This window comes from Aquila chrysaetos, chromosome 12 (genome assembly GCF_900496995.4).
Source record: "Aquila chrysaetos chrysaetos chromosome 12, bAquChr1.4, whole genome shotgun sequence".
Lineage (NCBI taxonomy): Eukaryota > Metazoa > Chordata > Aves > Accipitriformes > Accipitridae > Aquila > Aquila chrysaetos.
Window position 1 is genome coordinate 24005709 of NC_044015.1, and position 18900 is coordinate 24024608.

At 37.9% G+C, this 18900-nt stretch overlaps 1 protein-coding gene across 9 annotated transcripts in view; it reads left to right on the plus strand.

Annotated features, from left to right (window-relative positions):
- The window catches only part of EVI5 (ecotropic viral integration site 5), an 87349-nt gene that overhangs the window by 47094 nt on the left and 21355 nt on the right, over nucleotides 1-18900 (plus strand). For 8 of the 9 annotated variants that reach the window (XM_030033616.2, XM_030033609.2, XM_030033615.2 and 5 more), the window contains 2 exons: nucleotides 1948-2043; nucleotides 15921-16016. In XM_030033616.2, the coding sequence (XP_029889476.1) occupies nucleotides 1948-2043; nucleotides 15921-16016 (192 nt within the window). Of the gene's footprint in view, nucleotides 1-1947; nucleotides 2044-15920; nucleotides 16017-18534; nucleotides 18715-18900 lie in introns of those variants that run through there. The other variant, XM_030033611.2, reaches the window with a different exon arrangement.

The window sequence follows — 18900 nt, forward strand, 5'->3', positions numbered from 1 at the left end:
GATGATAATAGGCAGGTTGAACTGAAAAGACAGTACTGCTGTGTAAATTCCTGAAATAAAGCTATTTAACATGCTACTGATATAACAACTTCGTATTCAAAACTGATGAAGAAAGTTTCAGTCATCTTTCGGGTAATGTCATGGAGCAATACAGACAAATATTACGGTGGTGTTTGGTTTTTTTTTTTCCTTCCTATTGTTCAAGTCATCTGAAATTATGGTCTAGTTTTATTTCTGTCACTACATCTTGGCTACGTAGCAATATTTCTACTTGAAGAGGTGTATCAAAAAAAGATATATTTGGATTTTCAACTCCCCAATTGTTTTTCTATGCAGAACAAACTGGCACATTGTTTCTGGAGCTTGTATTTTTCTTTAAAGGATAGCTTAAAATACGTAAGCAGAAATTAAAATTTTTGTAGCAAGTTGCATCTTGTACCACCTATACAGCAACTGTTTTCTGTCACTGGTGTGTACTGTTATGTTTTCCCCTTTTTATCTGACTATTGCTTCTACAGCAAGGACTTAATTTCAGATTATTTCTTGAACCACAGCACTGATCTTTCTAATCAGTTTTGCTAAAGAATTTACAACGTAAGATTTGTGCCCCCAACCCAATCTTGTCTTTCCTACTATATCAACTTTTGTGGTAATTATTGAGAACATGCTCTGTTTCAGAGATAAAGCATCAGTGCCATCTCGAGCAACACTACTGACTCATCTCAACTTAAACCAAGCCAGTCTGTCCTTCAGCTTTCAGTTAAATGCATGCAATCCTGTGGACTTGTGGGTTTGGCTTCATTCAAGCAATCAAGCAGCAGAATTTAGCAATAATGGCTAAACTTTGGCTAGCACATGATGGATTCCTCTGAAATGGACTCCACTGATTACAAATGCTGTTAATTGGATCCTGTAGATGATCTATCTTCATTACAGGAATCCTCTTCAAAACAAACAGCATGTTATCAAGTAGCTACTATAGATAAGCTTTGGCATGTTCAATTCAGTCTCAGCCAAACTGTCTAATGAAGAGTGGTTAAGTACTGTCAGTTTGAAGCAGACATTAAAATAACTGAAATACTGGAACTGATTTACAGTAACTACAGTTTGCAGTTATACCAGTCTGCCATAAAAGTAGGTATACCTGAGCCTACTTTGTCTCTTCCCCAGAATTACTTGCACTCCAGCTGGAAGTATTGCTCACTCACTATCTATACTTCTTTCTCTCTGTGGTTGTGCCAAGCTGCTGACGATACAATATTAATTGTTTTGTGCTGAAGTCTTGAGAACTTGCCCCATCAAACAGAAATAAGGAAATTTCCTTCTCTCTTGTCCAAACTCAAATTGCCTATCATTTATAGGCAAATTTACAGGTTATACTTACACCAGGAGTCTGATTGTAGGTTACTGGCATTAGCATTTTATTCTAAACTGTCTTGCAAATCTTTATTGTGTACTGAGACTAAGATAGCTGGACTTAAATAAGGTTGAGAATATCTGGGTTTGTGTTTGGCTTTTTTAAAATTTTTTTTTTAAAGAGAATGATGAAATAACTTTTGTGCAGCTTTGCTGTTCATACATACAGTCAAAAGTTGAAGCATGAGCTGGTTTTTTGTTGATACTCTTTCTTAATTTACAATATAACATTTCTGGAACACAAGACAGCTGTTTTCTGGACTTGGAAATTGATAACAGCATGTTTTCAAAACTACACTGATTTTTTTTAGATTATTATAGTTTAGAATTTATATTAGATGACTACACAGTTCTATGGGTTAAAATTTAATTTGTGTTCTTTAGAATATGCCTTATCAATAGGTATGATATTTCACACAGCAGTGTATTAAGTTTTCTTTACTTACATGATTTTTGGGTAAAAGCAGTGCACAGTCTTTAATCAACTGAAACTGATATTATTTGTTAGCTTCAATCTATTACTACTTTCAGAGTAAAGAAGAAGTGATGGCAGTACGGCTCCGTGAGGCAGACCGCATTGCAGCTGTGGCTGAACTCCAACAGCATATTGCTGAATTAGAAATCCAGGTAACAAGTGATGGCATTAAATGTGTAACTTGATACTGATTACTTTTTGTACTTTGTGGGTTTTTTCTTCCTCCACTTTTTTTCCCTATTAACCTACTGTGAATACAAGGCATTGCTTTGCAAAGTGGGATAATGCTATATTGCTGAATGTGCCTCCTTTATAAGCCAAGGCTTTAAATCTATCTTACGGGGTTTAAATCTATCTTATCTACTTGTGCACTGGTAATAATTGCTTCTGTACAAGCACCCAGCTACAGGCTTTTAAACTCAGACTTCTGTATTTGTTTTTTGTCCTGTAATTAGTAATTTTTACTTATTAATAGATTGAAAACATCCTCTGTCCAAAAAAATGCACACATTTTGATTCCAGCAACCATTCTTTTCTGTACTTACTGCTATGACCAGTATTGGAGGATTTGTTGTAAAACTCTTTCTCCCTTTATGTGAATCTTGAAACCAGAAAAGTTATTTACTGCTACCATGTCACTGTAGGATCTGAAGATGTATCCTTTGGCCTCTGTGTTGTTCCTTATGCTTTCAGTTCCTTTTGCAGCTTTCACAGTCCCATGAACTCACGGCTCCCTTGATGAGAGAACCAGAAATGACTGTTCTTTATATTTTCTTGGCTTTGAGAAATCATGGTGTCTTACTGTAGTCTGTCCTTTCTATACTTGTATACTTTGTCCTGTCTGAATTCTGCTGCACCTATCTGCAAAGGTTTTGTTGGTTATTATTGCTAAGTTACAAGCTAGTTACTCTCTAGTTTTTTGTTTTTTTTTTTAAACTGGTATTGCTAGTGTCTGTCTTCCCTCTGAAATCTTTCCTTCAAGGTGATGATTTTACTGTATTGTGTCAAAGCCACCTTTTCCCTGTGATTTCTCGACTACTTGCATCTTTTTCATCTCTTCATATATGGAATGTACAAATAAATTTAATGGAACTTGCATAAAGAATTTGCACGTTGAATATTTTTCTAGTGCAGCAGGTGCTAAATTTATTAAAAGATAAAGCAATCATTTATTTTAATCACATAATGCTTATATAATGCTGTGATCAGTACATTAGAAATACTTAGATAAGTATAGTAAGCATTGCATACAAATCATTTATCATCTAGTAAGATAACAAGAGAGTAGCTGAGTTTAGGTCAATCTTCTACTCGTGTTAGCATTCTACTGAAAAAAAAAAAAAACACCAAACCAAAAAACTTTAAAGGTTACTTCAAACAATGTGATTTTGTAGGTGAGGAGCCAGTACTCATTTTGCATTATTTTTACTTTAACATAGCCTTTAAATGCCATCCTGCTTCCATTGTTTGACTGGTATCGGTCTCCTAAAAAGTACTCTAGTCTTGATTTTATGAAATGAAGAAATGGTGAATCCCATAATGATCAGTTGTTTTTTCTGATAGCTTTCGCCCAATTAGTATTATGTTCATTTTTTAACATAAATATATCTGACTTGGTTTTCTGTTGTTTGATCAAATCATCAGTGCTCAATCACTTCATAGCTCTCTCCTATTCCCTTTCCATATATCTGCTTAAGCTATGAGTATCAGAATTGCATGCAGATTTTTATAATGTCTTGTCATGAGACAGGTAAAGTTAAGTGCAGGAACGTAATCTATTTCATGACTCTGGCTAATACATCCAAAGTTTACACTGTCCCTGTTTTTTCATGATATTGCACTGTCTCATGTTCGGTTGTTTATCCACATCATCTCTCCTTCCTTTTCACTATTACTACTTTGCATGATGCAATCTTTAGTTATGTTTTTCCGTTTTTCTCATATTCTATGTAGCCTTGTTTTTCTGTTTCCTACTAAAGTGCATTTCAAGTTCCAGTCTTTTTGGTGTTCTTAGATGATCACCTGTTAATGATTTCTTGGTCTGTAGTCTCTTAATAAGATTCTTCATCTTCTGAGCAAATAAGAACGGCTGTGCTTGCTTTGTATATAGTCTGGAGTATGAAGTCATTCTGTGGCTGTTGTTCATGTTTCTAATTTAACGAGTTTGCCCTGTTAGGCTTTTGGCGAACTATTGATCTCAAACTTATACTAGCTTCAAATACAACTTCTTCAGTTGTGAAATACAGGTTTTGAGTGTTAACTGTATAAAGACATTTAAAATAAAAGTGATTTAGTAGAAATAAGTTCCTCTAATGTCAGTTTACTTATTTTTGACACTGTAGATGTGATTTGAAATGCTTTTTTTGGGCTGTGACAGATTTTTTTTTTTTTTTTGTAAGATTCTGTAAGCAAATAGATATTTTTGAACAGTGTGTTTTGCCAGCAAATACGAAACTTATGATCAAAACTTCCTTTTTGGGTACTCATGCTCAAAGGCCTCTGAAACACCTGCACCAAAAAAAAGTAATAATGGAGTTGGAAAGCCTTAACTCCCAAAGCTTGTAAACTATAAAACATGCAACTGATAATAGAGCTTAAAGAAAAGCTGCTTTTTAAGGAAACTGAAAATCTAGATAACTTCTTCCTCATTGGAGAAAGAGCTGCCTCCTCTTCCATTCAGCTTGTCACTGGAATTACTGTGAACTGATGTGGGGAGCAGAGGGCCTTTTAATCTGGACTTGCCTAATGACTGGCAATGAAATATTTAATACTATAAATACAATTAGCCAGTCTTGGAGCGTAGGTGTCCATCTCAAAGTTAATTGTGCTTTTAACATGGAGCATCACAAATAGGTCTGCTTGTCATATTGTTTCAAAGCTGATAAAGATGAAGGGAGGAAGTTAACTTACCACATAACCTTTTTTTTTTGAGGGGGATGGTGCTTTTCTAAGAAGCTGTAGGGATTCAGTGCCAGGTCCACATGGTCCATAGCAATGCTTAACCTAAATTGTGCAGTTTTCTTTTAAATGTTCATGTAGGTGTAGGTGCAAGACACTGGTGTTAAATTTGTAACGCAGAGTATCGCTACTCCCACAGAAGAACTGATCTGACGTTACACACACAAATGCTAGATTTAAATCACAGTTTCTAGGTCACTCTTAGTTTTGGTTAGTAATAATGACAGAGAGGGAGAAGGAGATAGAACTCTATCATTTAATGGTAGATGTAATTCTGCAGCAAGATGTCAGTTTATTATGATGTTAGGCAGTTATTTTTTACATGTTCTGAATGTCATCTTATCTTGGTCAAGCATTCAGTTCTTGATGCTAAGCTTTTGAACTTTTCTGTAAGCATATTGAAGTGTAAGGAATAGTCCAATACATGATGGATATTCTAAAAACAAAAGAAATGTGTGAGTCGTTCCATAGCAAAAGTAACACAAAATTGAAGTGTAACTGAAGTTTATGTTGCATATACCTAAGCCCCAGAAGTGACAAAGAAATACCCTGAAGTTAGGTATAAATAAAGGCTTACTTTGTCAGCCTTTTTCTCCTCTATCCTCTCCTTATTTTTCTCTCACTTGCCAGTTTAGCTTATAAAACCCTTGGGAAGCAAACATGACTTGGAAGTATTTAGCAGGCTTCTGGGCTTTGAGCAGGACATCTGAGCAAATTATTAACAAATGATGGATGGATTTTTGGATGGCTGGGCTGCTATTTTTTTGTACCTCCACATTGGAGAGAAGCTGTTCTCTCTAATATGATATGTTCTGCTTTCTCACAAAGGTTAGAAGTTCACATCCTATAACTAAATGACTTGTTTTGGCCAAGCTACATGCACTCTCTGATCCCTTTTGTCCCATCCTTTTGTAAGATGTAGAGAGGCAGGGCTAAGGAATGGATATTGTCTCCCTCTATATCTATAGTCAATCAGCAAAACCTCAGGTTTGTTTCCTCAGGGAATGAATCTTTCTTGTTTTCAGCTGAACTGGTCTGATAGCTTCAAACTGCAACAAGCAAATGCTTTTAACTTCTTGATATCAGCCTTTAAAATGCTGTTGCTTTTAGCTTGTGTGTGGTTTCCTAAAGCTGCCAAGAAAAGTCTACCAAGCTTCGCTATGCTTCTGGCCTAATAGTAAGTGTTCCTTCTGATTGCATATGGGCAGTCCTGTTAGTCCCTTGGTGGTGTTTTTGTTTTTTTCCTTGCAGTAGTTGAAGGAAGGACAGACTAAATGAGAGAAGAGGCTACAGAGAAATTCAGGCAAGGTCAAGTCAGTTACAAGCTAGAGTCAATCAGCTGGCTAGGGTAAGGAGCACTAGGCCAGTGAAAGTGTAGGCAGACTGGGGAAGCAGAGCTGGGGCAGCTGCAGTCTCTGCTCTGTAGCTTAATCCCTCTCCCTCCATTTCTATTCAGGCTGGTGACTTGTAGCATCCTCTTAAAATTATCCATGGCTGGCTTCGGTTGCGGAGTTACAGAGCTCACTGGTAGTACAGAAAACTGGTTTTAGGTCTGAGTAATCTTAAAGCAAAAACTATCTATAAGAATTCATTCTTCTCTTTGTTAGGTTGATCTGGACAGGGGGTAACATCACTTCCTCCTGATGTGTTTCCTGGTAGATTCAGAGAATTTTGTCACATTTACCCTATCTCTAACCATGTCAAAGCTACTTTGAGAAAAAACTGTAAAGGAAATCCATGATTGTGCTAGTTCTCTCCCCCACAATTTAAACTTTCAGCACTATTTCGTTAGAATGAAGCCTTTCTATGACCTCTGTTTAATAACTTTTCCAAGTACTGACTGTTGAGTAAAGAAATTGTTTCCATCTTTTCAAATTACAGGAAACTTTTTTTTTTCACTCTTATCAATAGTGGTGTGTGATGTTAGTGATGTGTTTTTTGAAAGTCTAGAATGAGTCACTGTAAAGTCACTGAAAGGACACTAGTTACCACATTTACCCTTCTGAATAAACTTCATTTACATTTTTAATGCAGTGTCTTTTAACACAGAGTAAGAATTTTATAGCCTCCCCTGAAAAGAGGCTGAGGCAGATTGTTACCAAGTAAATATTTCTAAGTCAGAAAAGATCAAACTAAGGGTGGTAGGGAAATGTCCTACCCTCTAGACATTTTTAGTAAAGATGGTACACTGTTTTCTGAGGAACAGCAACTGGTGTGCCTGGATTTTGACTGCCTATAAAACCATTGGTTTTGTTTTTCTCTGTTTTTAAGTTTGTAGTTATTAAAGTGAAAACAACCTTAGATGCTTTCTTATTATTTAAAACGGCTTATTTTCTTGTTGATGTGTATTTCTTTCCCTGCTCTGATACGTTCATTAAGAGTGTTTTAGAAAACTTTGTGCTTGTGCTGCTCTTGGGATGAAACACCTGCAACTGAAATTTGATTACATTGATCTTCTGTATCTTAGACCTTGGTTGAGCAGCAAAAGCAGGCTTAAGGCTTCCAGTGTCTTCCAGGTGGTTTCCAGTGATTGATTTATTTATTTGTTTTTAAACTTTGTTTTATCATGACTACTATATTTGATTTTGGGGGGTACTATGCAGTAACGGTTTCAGGTATTTAAGATCAGCATGCTTTGAAGCAGTCTGTCCCTGCACTCTTGTGTTGCCAGCTGTGCATCCTGGTCCTATGCTGATTGAGTTTGGAAGGTCTCCACATGCTCAGTAGTTCTCAGTAGCCATCGGGTGTGTTTCTTGAGACTAGCTGCTACTGCTGCTTTTTAAGGTACAGAAAAGTTGTTTTTCTCTTAGAAAGCCAGACAAAGGAGGATTTAAGTATGATACTACAACCATGAATCTCAACTGATAATTTTTGGTGGGCAGAATTTTTCCTCATTCTAAGAAGCAAATTTTTGGGGAACAGATTTTTCTTCTCAGGAGCTCTCAGTGTAACTCTTGGTATGCATGCAAGTACAGTCACTCTAGTACTTCAGAGCAGGCTGAGAGAGATGAGAGCTTCCAAAACTGAAGGGGCCTAAGTGAGTTCTGTTTTCGCAGCTGATTTTCTTGATCTGTAGGGCTCATTTCCTGCTTCACTGCCCGTGCTACTCCCTTTCTATACATAACCTCTGAGGCAGTGCTTACACTGTTACAAGAACCTTTTCCTTGAGCAGAGGTGATACCTGGCCACTAGGGTGTTTGCTTCCCTGATAGAGGGTTTTCTAACCCTGCCAGTCCCGGTGGAGCTGGTCTGTTGGAAGAGATAAGACTGGGGGGAGTTACTAATCTTCAAAAGCAGTGAAATCGAAATCATGGATCTCTAATTACAATGTAACACCAACTGGCATTACTTTTCTAAAAACCCTTTCGGGAAAAGGAGGTAGGCACTGCAGTGGTGCTAATATGTAGAAGCAGTACTCCAGGGAAATGGATGTAGAGATCACTCACATATGACCGCAGGGTGCTTTTAAACAAAATTCCTAAATTCCAGAATTGGCTAGCTTTCATTATTTTGCTATTCTGATAATACTCACACTTTGCTTATTGATATGTTATCCAGCTTTTTCACTGTATGTTAATTTTAAACTTAAAATGGCTATTATTTGCCTAGAGACCAGCTATTCTTCTTTGTGTTGTGACCTCCCCTAATACCACAGATTTTCTGTAATAGTGCTCCCCCTCAAAAAAAACAAAAAAAACCCAAAAAAAACAAAACCCAAAAACCCACATCCTATGTGTATAATCTTAGATTTAAAAAAAAAAAACACGAAGAGAGAGATTACTAATTGCTTATGCTATTTCCTTCTAAAAGGTGCGATGTTCATACCTTAAAGACTTTAAATTGTAAGTGGAGTCTTAACATTCACTTTTGAACCAGTACAGTTGATCTGAGTGTTTTCTTCAGAAGTACAAAACTACTCAAGCACAGTAGGACAAAACTGTTCAAGCACAGTATAAAACCAATGCTGAGTGAAATGCCTGGTTCCTACTGAAGTAAATGCTACAATAGGAAGCATTCAATTAAATTAACTCAAGCTACATTAAAGTAATTTAATTTTTCTTATGTCAGTGGGGCTGTTCAGTAACTTATGGTGTGCTCTCACCTTGAATAGTGTGCAGTTCTGGGCCCCATGATTTAAGAATGTTAAGGTCCTTGAGGGCAACAGGGCTGGTGAAAGGGCTGGAAGGAAAGTCCTATGAGGAGGACTGAAGGACTTTGGGCTTGTCTAGTTTGGAGAAAAGAAGGCTGAGGGGTGACCTCATTGCTCTCTGAGGAGACAGAAGTGGAGAGGGTACCCTGGTACCCAGTGATAGGACGTGTGGGAATGGTTTAAAGCTGTGCCAGGGGAGGTTTAGTCTGGACATTAGGAAGCATTTCTTTACCAAGAGGGTGGTCAAACACTGGAATAGGCTTCCTAGAGAGATGGTCGATGCCCCAAGCTTGTCAGTGTTTAAGAGTCATTTGGACAATTCCCTTAATAACATGCTTTAACTTGGACAGCCCTGAATTGGTCAGGCTGTTGGCCTAGATGTTCGCTCTAGATCCCTTCCAACTGAAATAGTCTATTCTATTCTATTATGAGGAAGCTGGACAAGTTTACAGCCAGAGCATATGAAAATGTGATTTAATGGAAACAGGAACCCTTAGATTTTAGGTATTTTAAAAAATTGAAAGTTAAAGCCAGATTCAGAATATAAAAGGGCCTTGAGCAGGGCAGTCAGCTCCCTTTTTTCCTTGGTGGTTTTACAGAAGATAGTTTTTATGTCCTTTGCCCTTGAGCACCCTTACCATTTAAGAGAGTTGAGATGAATTTGGTTTAGCTGTGAAAGACTGGCCAAATCAATCCATCCTAACAGTGTGTTTTCCAGCACATCTGCATGGCTCAACATTTGAAGCAAGAAGCTGGCAATAACAATAATATTAGGATTGACAGGAAAGAAAGGTATCAAGAATGTCCTGAATGTGGGCTCCAGCCTCCCTGGCTGCTGGGGTTGGACCATGGAGAGTTCAGGCTTCTGTCCTTTGGGCAAGTAGCCCTCTGTTCGCCAGCTCAAGTTACCCTTGGAAGCTCAACTACTGAGATCAATCTGCCATAGCTGGTTCTTAGGCTTAGGTGACTGAGGCCAGACAAGACTTAATACATACATACATACTAACTTCTTCCTGCCTGAGCCTAGAAACCTTTTCAACATATACTATTGGACCTTAGGAGGAGAAATGAATTAATCTGTTCTTTAGAGGGTTATGATACCTGGAAGCAAAATGAAGGATGGCATCAATAGAACAGGAAGAATGGAAAACATGCATCTCCAGAGAAGCAAATGAATGATAGAGGGCTAGTAGTTTTTCCTGGAAGATTATTATCTTCAGTTGCCCTGCAGTACATCAACTAACTAAATAAACACAACAGCCATATCCTGCAGATAGTGGGCTGAAGATGAAATCTGCAAGAATCCATCAGTGTTATTGTCTAAGGTTCTTACCTTTGTTTCAGTTCCATTCAGTACTTGTTGTATCTTTACTTCTCAGTTTTTGTCTCACTTTCATGTCACTTGCAACCTAGCTAATTCCCTGTCCCTCTATTTCTTGGCCAAGTTTAATTCAGATTCTGAACTAAGACCTAATAGTAACTCTGATATTAATCTCAGTTGCCTCATGACTAGACATCCGTCCCAAGAGTTAGAAATTATATCTATATAATATAGTTATTATATTTGAAACAGAAAAATCCAAGCTGAAGCTGCTCAAGCTTTCTTAATTAAGGTACTAAATGAAATATGAACATAAAATCCTTTGTGCAGTTTCTATGTGTATTCATAAATGTTTGGAGCCTGAGTGTGCTTGCTGTTTCGGGCTTTCACCAATCACAGTGGCATATAGCTGTGCTTTGGCGCTGATCTACTGTCATCTGGAATTATGATGTACAAGTGGGAATCTAACCTGCATGGGGGAAGCATATAGGGTTTGTTTTGCAGTGGTGGAGGTTTTCACTATCTCAAGTTGGATGCACCCTGACAATACTCCTTAAAAGAGACTCTAAGATGATATTAAGATCACTTAATTAAAAACAGTAAGAAATAGGTTTTTAAGATAATCAGGAAGTAATAGATAAAGTGTCGTATAATATAGGGTAGGTTGAGAAGCAAATCTAGAACTACACAATTTTTGGGAGAAAGTATTCTGTCTTTGTCACAGATACCAACAGATAGTAGGGAAAGCTCTTAATACTGCTTTCTGTCATGTTAAAAGGAACTGGCAGTTGACATTTTTCCCACCAACAATTTTTCCTTGACTTCTGTCAAGCTGCCCTAATGAAAAACTAGTGTTAAAGAATATTACTACAAAATTTAAGTTGCTCACATTAAAATTTGCCTTTGATTAACAAATGCACTTCAGAAGCTGGAAATGGCAAGTAATCTGAAATTAATGCAAATATGAAATGTGACTGGAAAGTGAAACAATTTTGCAGATTATAGTAATATTTTGTACTTGTATGAAAATAAATATATGTATTGATGAGAGATACCAATCTCTTCTCACAGTTTTAAAGAATGTTGGGTAACTTAAAGATCATAATCTGACATATAAAACTACTTTTTATAAAATAAATGTTTTGGTTCATTTGAAACATGTAAACTTTCAGCTGTCTCCTCATTTTTTATTCTCTAAATTAGATTATTTTGGTAAGAATTAAAAAATATTTTAATGTTATAGTGTCTGACCCCTGCATGTTTTCCAGTGGTTTGTTACTGCACCTGCATGAGTGTCTTTTAAATAACTAAATTAATGGCATGATGCACTTAGCTTATTTAAAAAAAAAAGTAGACTATATCTTTGCTGTTGTTCAGAAAGATGAACAGCAGCTGTGAAGAAGACTCTGATACCTTGTCCTAAAATTTCTCCTATTTTGTCCTTCCAATTTACCCACTGTAGAGAGACTTTGTAGCTTAAAGAACATAGGCTTATTTAGTTAGCTAGAAATATCTGATTTCTGTTGCACCCAGTTAAAAGGATCAGCTTCTGACTTAGTGTTTTGAATGTTGCAAGAGGAAGTTACAGCATGACTTTTCTTTGAAAAGTATGTTTGTAGAAAGTGACATTGCAGGGTTCCTTTTTTGTGCTAAATACGTTTTTGTGAATTGTCAGCTCTACAAAATCTGTAGTTCTGAAAGGAAAACTGAAACTTGCCCTTCACTAATAATGAGGACCTTGCAAGCCACACTGAAGCCTGACATTCAGCTCTAACTGATTGGAGCTAGAGTCCGTTCTTCCATGAGCAAATATACATGTCAAATTATTCTGTGACATCTGCATTAACTTTACGGTGTTATTTATAGAATAAAAAGTAACAATAAAACCACTTAAATATAACGAAAGTGTGTAACTCCCAATATGGTATACTCTACATAGTATACACTAACAGCTTTCAGCTATTTGTGCAGCACCAAACTTAAGCTAGTAAATGTTATTGCTTCTGCTGTTAGTTTATACTGACTTAACTTGGGAATGCCTGTTTCATGTCCTCTTGTGCACCCAGTTTGAATGTAAGCTCAGCTATTTATTACACTTTCATTTTAAAAGGGCTATGGCACCTATCTTCTATTTATGATAAACCTTGCTTTAATCTTGCTTTTTTTATACTATACTGTATGGTTACATAGTAACCGTCTAAGGAACCCAAAGCTGCACAAGTCCATGGGACCTGATGAGATGCATCCGCAGGTCCTGAGGGAACTGGCAGATGAAGTGGCTAAGCCACTAGCCATCATATTTGAGAAGTCATGGCAGTCTGGGGAATTTCCCACTGACTGGAAAAGGGGAAATATAACCTCCATTTTTAAAAAGGGGAAAAAAGGAAGACCTGCAGAACTGCAGGCCAGTCAGTCTCACCTCTGTGCCCGGCAAGATCATGGAACAGATCCTCCTGGAAACTGTGCTAAGGCACATGGAAAATAAGGAGGTGATTGGTGACGGCCAACATGGCTTCACTAAGGGCAAATCATGCCTGACAAATTTGGTGGCCTTCTGTGATGGGGTTACACTGTTGGTGGATAAGGGATGAGCAACTGACATCATCTACCTGGACTTGTCCAAAGCATTTGACACTGTCCTGCATTACATCCTTGTCTCTAATTGGAGAGACATGGATCTGATGGATGGACTACTTGGTGGATAAGGAATTGGCTGGATGGTTGCACTCAAAGTGTTGCAGTCAACAGCTCCATGTCCAAGTGGAGAGCAGTGATGAGTGGCACCCCTCAGGGGTTGGTATTGGGACTGGTGCTGTTTAACTTCTTTGTTGGTGACGCAGACAGTGGGATTGAGGGCACCCTCAGCAAGTCTGCCGATGACATGAAGCTGTGTGGTGCGGTCAATACGCTGAAGGGAAGGGATGCCATCCAGAGGGACCTTGACAGGCTTGAGAGGTGGGCCTGTGTGAACTTCATGGAGTTCAACAAGGCCAAGTGCAAGGTCCTGCACATGGGTTGGGGCAATCCCAAGCACAGATACAGGCTGGGTGATGAGTGGATTCAGAGCAGCCCTGTGGCGAAGGACTTGGGGGTGTTGGTTGATGAGAAGCTCAGCATGACCTGACAATGTGCACTCACAGCCCAGAAAGCCAATTGTATGCTGGGATGCATCAAAAGAAGTGTGACCAGCAGGTTGAGGGAGGTGATTCTTCCCCTCTACTCCGCTCTTGCAAGACCCCACCTGGAGTACTGCGTTCAGCTCTGGGGCCCTCAGCATAAGGAGGACATGGACCTGTTGGAGCGAGTCCAGAGGGGGGCCACAAAGATGATCAGGGGGCTGGAGCACCTCTCCTATGAAGAGAGGCTGAGAGAGTTGGGGTTGTTCAGCCTGGAGAAGAGAAGGTTCCAGGGAGACATTATAGCAGCCTCCCTGTACCTAAAGGGGACCTACAAGAAAGCTGGAGAGGGACTTTTTACAAGGGCATGTAGTGATAGGAGAGGGAGTAATGGCTTTAAACTGAAAGAAGGTGAATTTAGATTAGATGTAGGGAAGAAGTTCCTCACTGTGAGGGTGGTGAGGCACTGGAACAGGTTGCCCAGAGAGGTGGTAGATGCCCATCCCTGGAAGTGTTCAAGGCCAGGTTGGATGGGGCTTTGAGCAACCTGGTGAGTGGAAAGTGTCCCTGCCCACAGCAGGGGGGTTGGAACTAGATGATCTTTAAGGTCCCTTCCAACCCAAACCATTCTATGAATTTGGAGTCCACAGAACAAGAGGCTTAAATGGAAAAGTCAGGGCTTCAAACAGAGGGAAAGGACTTAGACAAGCATTTCTCCCATATATTCCTGCTACCACGAGAGATAAGGTCATTGTCATTGACTGGAATCTTAGTTTCTGACAGCAATGAAGCGTTTTCTATATACAGATGTAAACAGCATTATTTTTAATCTGCAGGTTATGTTGCTTCTGTTTTGGTTTCTCCAATACCAGTAGTCATCATTGTAAAGAGAGATGATGGGTTTATGTTTTTGGGGGGTTTTTTAACCTATTTAGGACAGGAACAATTAGTAAGGTTGTTAATAATTTTTTTGTGAATTTGAGCCATAGGTTGCCTTGGAAACTAGGTTCAACGTGGAATTATGCATTAAAGGATCTTGTGCCTCCTTGTTGCAGATTCTGTGAATTAATAGTGAATATGACAAAGTTATTTTTCGAATAACATTGTAATGCATACCTTGTTGCAAGAAAAACAGTCTCAAATTAGAGAAATTGCTTTGAGATTGCCAACACTGTCAGTGCTCAAGGTTGTTCTCTTCATGCAGCAAAAGTATTTGGAAGGTGGTATATTGTCCCTTCCCCTAACATCCTGGTACTCGTTCTGTCCTGGTGTTGGTATTTCAGAGGGATGTTTTAAAAGAACCTCTCCATTAAAGCTTTTTGTCTTGTATTTTGAGGAATAGTTGACACCTTTCATTCTGAAAGGTATTAAATTCTGTTTGCAAATGACTTTGACCTTGCCGCTTATTGAAATTAACTGTTTGCTTTCCCAAAGTATAATTAAAACTTCAGCAAAATGAGCTACAGGTAGAAAAAACAGATATTCCTATTATATTTGTATTTCTGTAATATATTGGTTGTATGTGATTTACAGTCAAGGTAAAGATTTATATAAAATCAAGGTGCTTCTGTTCTCTAAAGCTGGTGGCTGCTTCAGAAATTACTCAGCTAGGAAAAAAACCAAAACCTGCTGCTCTTGACTTACTAGTAGCAAACTGAAGACATGGGCTGCCTTCTGCATCAAGGGTGGTTATTTATCTCGGATCTGCCAAGTTTGGTTCAGTCACATTAGGATTCCCTTCAGAGACAAGCTGAAAGTTAGTGTTGCAGGCATTCAAGTGCAGATGACACCTTCCTGAGCATCTTGAAACTTAGGAGCTGCATTTGGTTGACAAACGAGGGAAATCTCACATTCCTCTGGCTTTTTTTACTTGAGAATTTACCTCTCACAGCATTGGTGCTAGGGGATGTACCTCTTTTCACCTACACTCTCTGGAACTCCTGTACGATAAATACCACCATATTTTCTATGTTACAACTTTTTTTTTAGGGTAGAAAAAAAGCTTGTCATATGTAGTGTTTCCCAGCACATGTCCTACAATGCAAGGAAAGAACATGTTTTGTTTACTTGCCACTTGGAGGCAAAGGGAAATTCCTTGTTACTAAATGGAAGCTTTACATTAGTGAAAATAATGTACACTAAGATACATTCCATATATTGATAATATTCTGTAGGATGCTTTACTAAATTGCCCATGCAACCTCATGTACGTTGGATGTGAATTCCGCCTGTGAAGCTTTGTTAATTCTTTATGCTCCTCCATAGAATCCTGCCTGTACTATGGTTGGTATTGAGAGGGTCAACTTGGTCTGAGCTGTTGACACCCCTACATACCTGCTGTAACTTCAACCAAATGAAAATTGCTGGATGGTGTCTGTGAATAGCTTCTCTTCGTGACAAAAATATGCAGACAGTTAAAATAAGATTTTTAATATAGTATATCCCTGAATAACTTGAACAAGATTCTTTTTTTAACCAAAACAGAAAGAAGAAGGAAAAATTCAAGGGCAGCTTAATAAATCTGATTCTAACCAGTACATCAGAGAACTGAAAGATCAGATAGCTGAGCTGCATCATGAGGTAAGTGATAAAATGCTACTGTCTCTGATCACTTGCATCTTTTGTCCTATCTTTCATTTGTAGCAGGTTTTGCTTATCTAATAGTTATTACAGCTTCAGTACCTGATTTTGCCAACATACGTTGTTTTAAACGAATGCAATAAAACTAACTCTTATATGTGAATCTTGCTCTTATCCTGGGATGTAAGAGAACAAAAAATTGCTTAGTTATGTAATTTGACATTAAATGAGATCAGCATTTATGTTCCATCTTGGTTTTTTCCTTCATCTCATGAGTTGATCATATTTTACTGTTGCATTTGCTGCATTTGGGGCTACGTGCATGAAAATAAGCCCCTTTATGTCTTTATTTGCTACAACTTTAAAGGTTAATTTGGTTAGAAACTAAATTGCATTTGTGCAAGTAGAAGAGTCCATGTGTAGATTTTTCTTGGCTCTTGCTGTTGTGAGGATGAATTTTATGTGGTAGTGTACTGAGATTGCTTAAAAAGAAAAAGGATGCTTGCTTAATATCAGTTAACAGATTTTTAAGTTCTAAACTGCCAAAACCTTCAACCTATGAAATTTCTGTCTTCAAACTTCCTTGCTCTAGTAGTTGTAGTAACTTTCTGTTAGTTAAAAAGATCAGAAGGTCCTGAAACCAAAATGGCTTATGTAACTACTGTGCTCGCTGGCTCATTTCAGTTCATCCTGCATTGTGAAGAAATGTCTCTACCTAATACTACACTGTGTGCAAAATGCCCAGTCATCTTTGCATTGTAGTCTGCTTCTGTTTCCATATGCCTTCTAACGCACAGCTCTGATAGTGTTGCTTAAAACCGTAGTATCATACAGCAATACAACCCAATTTTTTTTTTGCTGGCTTTTTGCTTTTGTTAAATACACACATCCTTTCTTTATTTAAGTGTAGGTAGTGTTTTCATAACAATCTTACTGGATTCAACCTTTTAGGACCAATCCCTTGAGAGTTATAACATAGTGGAGGATCTTGGAATGCTGTCTATGGTATAGATTGAGGATAGTCTCTAGGGCCATCAGTCCAGCACCTTTACCAATCACTAAGCTTAGTTAAAAACAAATTTAAAAATCAATAACCTGGCTTTTTCCAGTAGAGGACTATGACTAGCTTGCTTTGTTTCTTATGAGAAAGTAAGTTGCTTGTAGAAATCCCAGAAAGCCAGCTATTTTACATATTTTGCATGATGAATAAATAAGGCACTGTACTGACTTTTTCCTCCACTCAGTGTAGGTTTAAAAGGTAAGAAACCACTACTTTGGAGGAAAAGTAGAATTACTGTTGGAAAACTGTTGCATAATTTTCTCTATACAAGCATTTGTCATATGCCTGGCTGGCCAACTCAGTTGTCATAAAGGCATACAATTGTGTACATGTTTAATGTCTATAAGTTAACGTAAACAGGTTGGAATGAAGATGAGTTTTGTTAGCTCACGGAACAGTGATAATTCTGAGTAGTACCAGTGATTCCTAAACAGTTAAGTCTCCACAAATCTTTATTAGCACTTCAATTTGACTGAAAGAAAATACCAGCTAGGGAGAATATGAATTTCAAAAATAGCAGAGTTTGAGTAATTCCATGTAGAAGAGCAGTCTTCTTCCAGCTGTGTGCTTTCTTGTGGCTTAATTTTTAATTTCCAAACTAGGTAAACACTATAGGAACAAAGTATCTTATTCTAGGATAAATAGAAACAGTAGGAGGAAACTCTGTATGTAGTAGACATTTTCTACCTAGGCAGCATTTCTGAATGCTTCCTTATACAAAGTTTCTTAAAGCCTGGAAGTCCTTGTTTACTAATGACTCTTTTTTTTTTTTTTTTTCCTTTTCCTTACTATTACATATCTATTTGTCTAGTTTTTATTCAAAAACTTTGGAGGGAAAGTAATACTTCATGCACAATCCTTTATTTTGAGCATAACCCACTGGGCTGATTTTGAGAAAACGTAAGGTTAAGTCTGAAATGTATGTAGTATTTATAGGTAAGTTGCTGCTAATAAATAATAATAAAGTCTTGGATTAACGTAGCTGCGAAGTAAAGAACTTTGCTTGCAGTTCTTCCTGAAACAGCAAAATCTGAATAAAATGGCAATAGAAAGAGGCAAAAATGTTTGCCCTCAATTGTTAAATGTTAGGATTAGTATAATTTAGTCAATACCAATTAAATAAACCAACTTTTTTAGATCTGCACTGAAGTGTCTTCAGGTGTCGATCCATTAATGACCGTGTTCTTTGCTTTTTGGCTAGCTGCTTTTTGATTCTACTTCTGCAAAAGCTAAAAGAAACGTTACCAATTTGCAAATTCATCTTCCTGAAGATAGGCTGATGGTATACGTGACATGCTGACCACAACCTCCCAACTGGTTAACATGTAGAAGGCACTGGTAAAGGAACAGAGTTCTTGGTGACTGCATGGTTACCACCTAATATATTGTAAACTGGACATAAATTAATGCAAAAGTTATAGTTTAAGGTCGGGGTGGGATGGGGGTGTGTGAAACAAGATTAAATGTCTTGGCACGGCAGTGTTGATTCCACTTATTGAACTTCTTTTTTCTTCTTGTCTCCATTACTGCATTTTTAGAGAAGTTTACATCAGAAGACTTGCAGGTTCTCCATCTGAAGGATGGAACAAAATAATGAACAAATCCTATATTGAATATAAGTAACTGCAAACTAAGTCCATATTCTGGCCTTCTGATAAACACTATTTCATGTCTTTGGCCAGCAATCTGAATGCATATGTCCCTGTATGAGTGGAACCTGGAGGAGCTAGATACTTCAATTCTATCTTGTGATATGATCCATCAGATGGTGGTGGTACCAAGATGTGTCAACAGCATGATCCATCCGAATTGCAGAGTTCCAGG